The sequence below is a fragment of the Nelumbo nucifera genome, chromosome 1 (assembly GCF_055504915.1).
Source record: "Nelumbo nucifera cultivar China Antique chromosome 1, China Antique-T2T, whole genome shotgun sequence".
In the NCBI taxonomy this organism is placed as follows: Eukaryota; Viridiplantae; Streptophyta; class Magnoliopsida; order Proteales; family Nelumbonaceae; genus Nelumbo; species Nelumbo nucifera.
Genome location: NC_142649.1, coordinates 98,157,915 through 98,162,393, shown reverse-complemented (window position 1 = coordinate 98,162,393; position 4,479 = coordinate 98,157,915). Strand labels below are relative to the sequence as shown.

At 40.3% G+C, this 4,479-nt stretch overlaps 1 protein-coding gene across 1 annotated transcript; it reads left to right on the top strand.

Moving 5' to 3' along the window:
* The first annotated feature begins 946 nt into the window (after window positions 1–946).
* On the top strand, window positions 947–3,598 carry LOC104610560 (epoxide hydrolase 2). The gene is made up of 4 exons (XM_010277234.3): window positions 947–1,366; window positions 1,487–1,672; window positions 1,768–2,006; window positions 2,882–3,598. The coding sequence occupies exons 1-4, from the start codon at window positions 1,085–1,087 to the stop codon at window positions 3,129–3,131; spliced, it is 957 nt and encodes a 318-aa protein (XP_010275536.1). The 5' UTR covers window positions 947–1,084; the 3' UTR covers window positions 3,132–3,598.
* Window positions 3,599–4,479: the final 881 nt, after the last annotated feature.

Here is a 4,479-nt window from a genome sequence, read left to right as displayed (position 1 = left end):
TAGCACGGGGAGTGGGGGGCAATTGATGAGAAGTGATTTGGCATGACCTACCAATAAGTAGACACATGGACGCGACTAGCTAACTGGACATTGATAAAACACTTCCTGTCACCTCAGTAGGATAGATCACCTCGGGGTCCTCGGCCAGGACCGAGGACCGAGTAGCTCGTTATGACACGATCTGCCAAGGTGACACGTAGTAGACTTCTAGAAGCAAGCCAGCTATCTTCGGGCTCTTCGGGATCACGTCGCATGATTGTAGGCCTTATCCTCATCCCACTCGGATTGGGCAGACTCGATAAGCCTTATCGGCTATCATGAAGTCCACCTCCTGGTGCAGAATGGACTCCTAACAACACGAGCCAAAGACCTCAGAGATATTTCATGAGACCGGATAGCTCACCTATATAAGGACATCTACCTCAATGACACAAGGTACGTGTGATTATTTGCTAACTTACTAATGTACAAGCATCCAATTAAGCATCAGAGCGATTACACCAGATAAACCACCGCAATTCCTCTAAACATCCCTCATAGAACTGCGGATATGTTCCCGATGCAAGGCTGTTGGAACGGGCCCTGCAATGATGACCGAAGCCGATCTCGATAGATCCGATCGTGGGTCCTCCTTGGTAGATAAGAGGGTCCTTAGCCAAAGCGTCACGTGATAAGTTATATGAGGGCCCCAGCCACAACTAGCCGTGCTGTGTCACGGCATTGACCATTGATCATCCGTCTAATCACAATTGGAAACTGGAGGACAATTTCTTAACTTCATAGAAGAATGAAGTTTGTCGTACGCAAATTCCGTGGCAATGTAGGGGACAAAAGTCAGAGGATGGAGAAGCTTTCATTTTAGCCATCAATCTTGAATCATTCATTGCCTACACACACTCTCTCTCCCTCGCTAAAAAAAGTAGTTGGTTCTACTGATCGATCTCCTGTTTTAATGTTTTACTTATTGATCTCTCCTCTATCTAGTCTGAAACTTTGAAACTAAAGTAGAAAATTAGAACACAGGATAGTAGTGAGTAGTAACCGAAGGAAGAAGAAGAGTGAGTAAGTAGCTAAGGGAGAAAGAATGGATGATAGTGTAGTGCATAGCAGGATTAAGACGAACGGGATATGGATCCACATAGCAGAGAAAGGGAGGGGGCCTCTAGTTCTTCTCCTCCATGGCTTCCCAGAGCTCTGGTTTTCGTGGCGTCACCAGATAACCCACTTGGCCAACAACGGTTATCATGTCGTGGCACCTGATATGAGAGGCTACGGTGACTCCGATTCTCCACTTCACCCCTCCTCTTACACTGTTTTTCATCTCGTTGGCGACTTCATTGGCCTTCTCGACCATTTTAACCAACAGGTCTTCTCTCTCTCTCTCTCTCTCATACACACACACAAGTAAACTAAAGAGATCATTTATTGGAAAAGTAGTCATAATTAATTAACATTTCTATGTTTATAATTAAATATGGTTGAGCAGAAGGCATTTGTAGTAGGTCATGACTGGGGAGCAGTCGCTGCTTGGTATCTCTGCCTCTTCAGGCCCGATAGAGTTAAAGGATTAGTGAGTTTGAGTGTCCCTTTCTACCCGCGCTCTCCCACCTCCACTGATGTCGATTCCATGACACAAATGTTTGGAGATGACTTTTACATTTCTCAGTTTCAGGTCTCTCTCTCTCTCTCTAGATCTCTCTTTGTTGTTAATTAATTAATTAATTAATTATATTAAAATGTTCTTGATCAATACACAAATTAACACAGGAGCCAGGGAGGGCGGAGAAGGCGTTTGCACGTTATGATTACTTGACAGTGATGAAGAAGTTCATGCTCATTAGCAAGACTGAACCTCTGGTCGCTCCTCCTCGCATGGAAATCATTGATTATCTGCAGACTCCACCATTACCCTTGTGGATTTCGGAGGAGGAACTCCAGTTTTATGCAGACAAGTTTCAGGACTCGGGATTCACTGGTCCCTTGAACTACTATCGTGCAATGAACCTGTAATAACACCCTTTCTCACCTTTCAATTATATTCCTCTCTTTCTATTCTTTTCCTTCGTTTATTTATTTTCATTCTTCTTTGCATCCCCCTCGATCGATCGAAGTATGAATACTACTTATACTACGTACTCCAGTCTGGTCCAAACACGACACTCTACCAATTTGATGGAGTAATTTTAAAAGCCTAAAACAATAAAAACCAAGTAGTGTTATTCTAACTTTCAACCAAAACCTTTCCTCCTTGCAAAGCCCCACTTTTTAATTAACTAGAATTGCTTATTGAAAAATAATTAACTAATTAAGCACCCTGAATTGGAATTCGGGTGGTGTAATTAAAGGATTCAAGTTAAGTTTTTTTTTTCTTCTTTTCTTTCTAACATTTCGTCCAAGTGGTGGTGGGATTTTAATCCCTTTCATTCCTTCAACTATACTGATAAGAACTTATAAGCAGTCAAGTTTCATTCAAATTAATCAATTTGACTGATTGTTTTCAGATATATAGCTCAGTTAGTCGAATTGAGAGCAATATGTATGTCACATCCTTTGGATGAATGCGTGAAAGGAGCACCTCAAGAGCTCCTAGGATAGGTTTTTGAAATCGTCAAAAACCATAGAGAATTAAAGTTGTCAAATTGTTCTTTCTTTTTCAACCCATGAAGTTCAACCATGGCTGTCATAATCACAAACTTCGGTTATATCATTCCTGAATCAAATTAGCTTTAGATAAACTTTCAAATAGGGCTTCAGAATTTTTCTAATTTCTGTATGGAAAGTATAGGATGACATGGTTGAGGTTAATATACTTTGTTTGTTACCGTAACAAATTCAACCAGTTGGAGCTAATTTCAATATCTCTGTGAATGAATGGAAGCAGGAATTGGGAACTTCTTGCACCATGGCAGGGAGAAAAAGTTACAGTTCCGACCAAGCTCATAGTAGGCGACAAGGATATTGGGTTTGAATCATTTGGTACGAAGGACTACATTGAGGGAGATGTTTTCAAGAGCCTCGTACCAAACCTTGAAGTTGTCATCATCGACGGTCACCATTTTATCCAACAAGAGAAAGCTCAACAAGTCTCCGATGAAATTTTATCCTTCCTTCGCAAACTATCCATTGCATAGAAAGTGTTGCTTGGGTTCAAGCTATAGTTAATACAAGTCATGCACCAAAGAATCCAGGCTCTCCTTTCTGTAATAAATCAGTATTTATGTTTCCATTATTCCCATGAATCTGTTTTTGGCTTTTAATTTACTTGTCGACATTTTGGGTGGTTATTGATCAATAATCAAAAGTCAAAAATCAAAATAAAAGAAAGAAAACTTTGTTCAATTAATGATCGATCCCTGTATTTTTATCTAATTTGTATCTAATCGCTTACCTTAATATCTTTGTAATTTGGGTTCTGTCTAAGTGTCTAGTACCCTGAATTGGGTTAAGCTAGTTTGATCAGGTTTTGACAATATCAACGTACCCTAACTCTTGAAAATACCAGCAGTTTGTTTAGGCCTAGTTTTTTGGCCAATTTGATCATTTGTACTGGTGCAAAATTAAACCAGAATTTATACTTAAATGCATTTTTACCCGTGCAAATGAAATTATAGCTGAGCTTGGGGAGAGGTGTTTTTGAAATCGAACTGGTTTCTGATTTGGCTTGGGTTATTGCAAGTAGTTTTTCATGACGCAGTAATGATATGGGCAAGATGGGGCACTAAATTAGAGCCAATAGTAAGGGTCCATTTGGTGTGCAGGAATAAGGATGTGTAATTGGAATAGGAATGGTCAATTCCAACTGTTTGATTGGACAGAATCAGAATCTGATTGGAATGGCATTCCTCCATTTGAAGGAATGGTCATTTCCTCCTCATCGCTTGGGAAATGAGAATTCCATTCCAATTTATTTTGATTTCAATTCTAATTCCTGTCTCAACCAGACCAATTCAAATCTCCTGCCCACAAAAATTCTACCCACCCCTACCCACATGACACTACAGCTGTATACTGGGAACATCTTCCCATAAATGGTAATATACAAACATGGGAGATGTTCTCAATGTCCAATTGTACTAATAAAGTGTAGGTAGACGCAAATAGAAGATCTGAACTTGAATGAAATAAACCATTCTAATTCTGATACTGTGAACCAAATGAACCCTAAAATTCTCTCTTCCGTTATTGTATTGCCGACCTGTCTCAACAGCCCAGCTAAAAGGTGGAATAACATTGAACGCCCAGATAACTGGTTGGGACTTCGGATAAGGATTAGTGCGTGTCAGCTGGGTTGCGCCAAGACCAAGAGGACCATATCGTGGGAAATCAAGACTTTAAGAGTTTTTGCTATAAAATACCTAATGGGTTGGTTGGTATGTTAGTATCCCGGGCCCAGGGCCCAGATTAATTACTAATGATGGTGAATGAACCTAAATCCATTCAAATAACGTCAACCATGGGGTCGAACCAATGAATTTGTTT

Coding starts and splice junctions, on each gene's coding strand:
- LOC104610560 (XM_010277234.3), top strand. CDS start 1,085: ATGGATGATAGTGTAGTGCATAGCAGGATTAAGACGAACGGGATATGG. Junction 1,673..1,767: donor TTTACATTTCTCAGTTTCAG/GTCTCTCTCTCT, acceptor AAATTAACACAG/GAGCCAGGGAGGGCGGAGAA. Junction 2,007..2,881: donor TACTATCGTGCAATGAACCT/GTAATAACACCC, acceptor GAATGGAAGCAG/GAATTGGGAACTTCTTGCAC.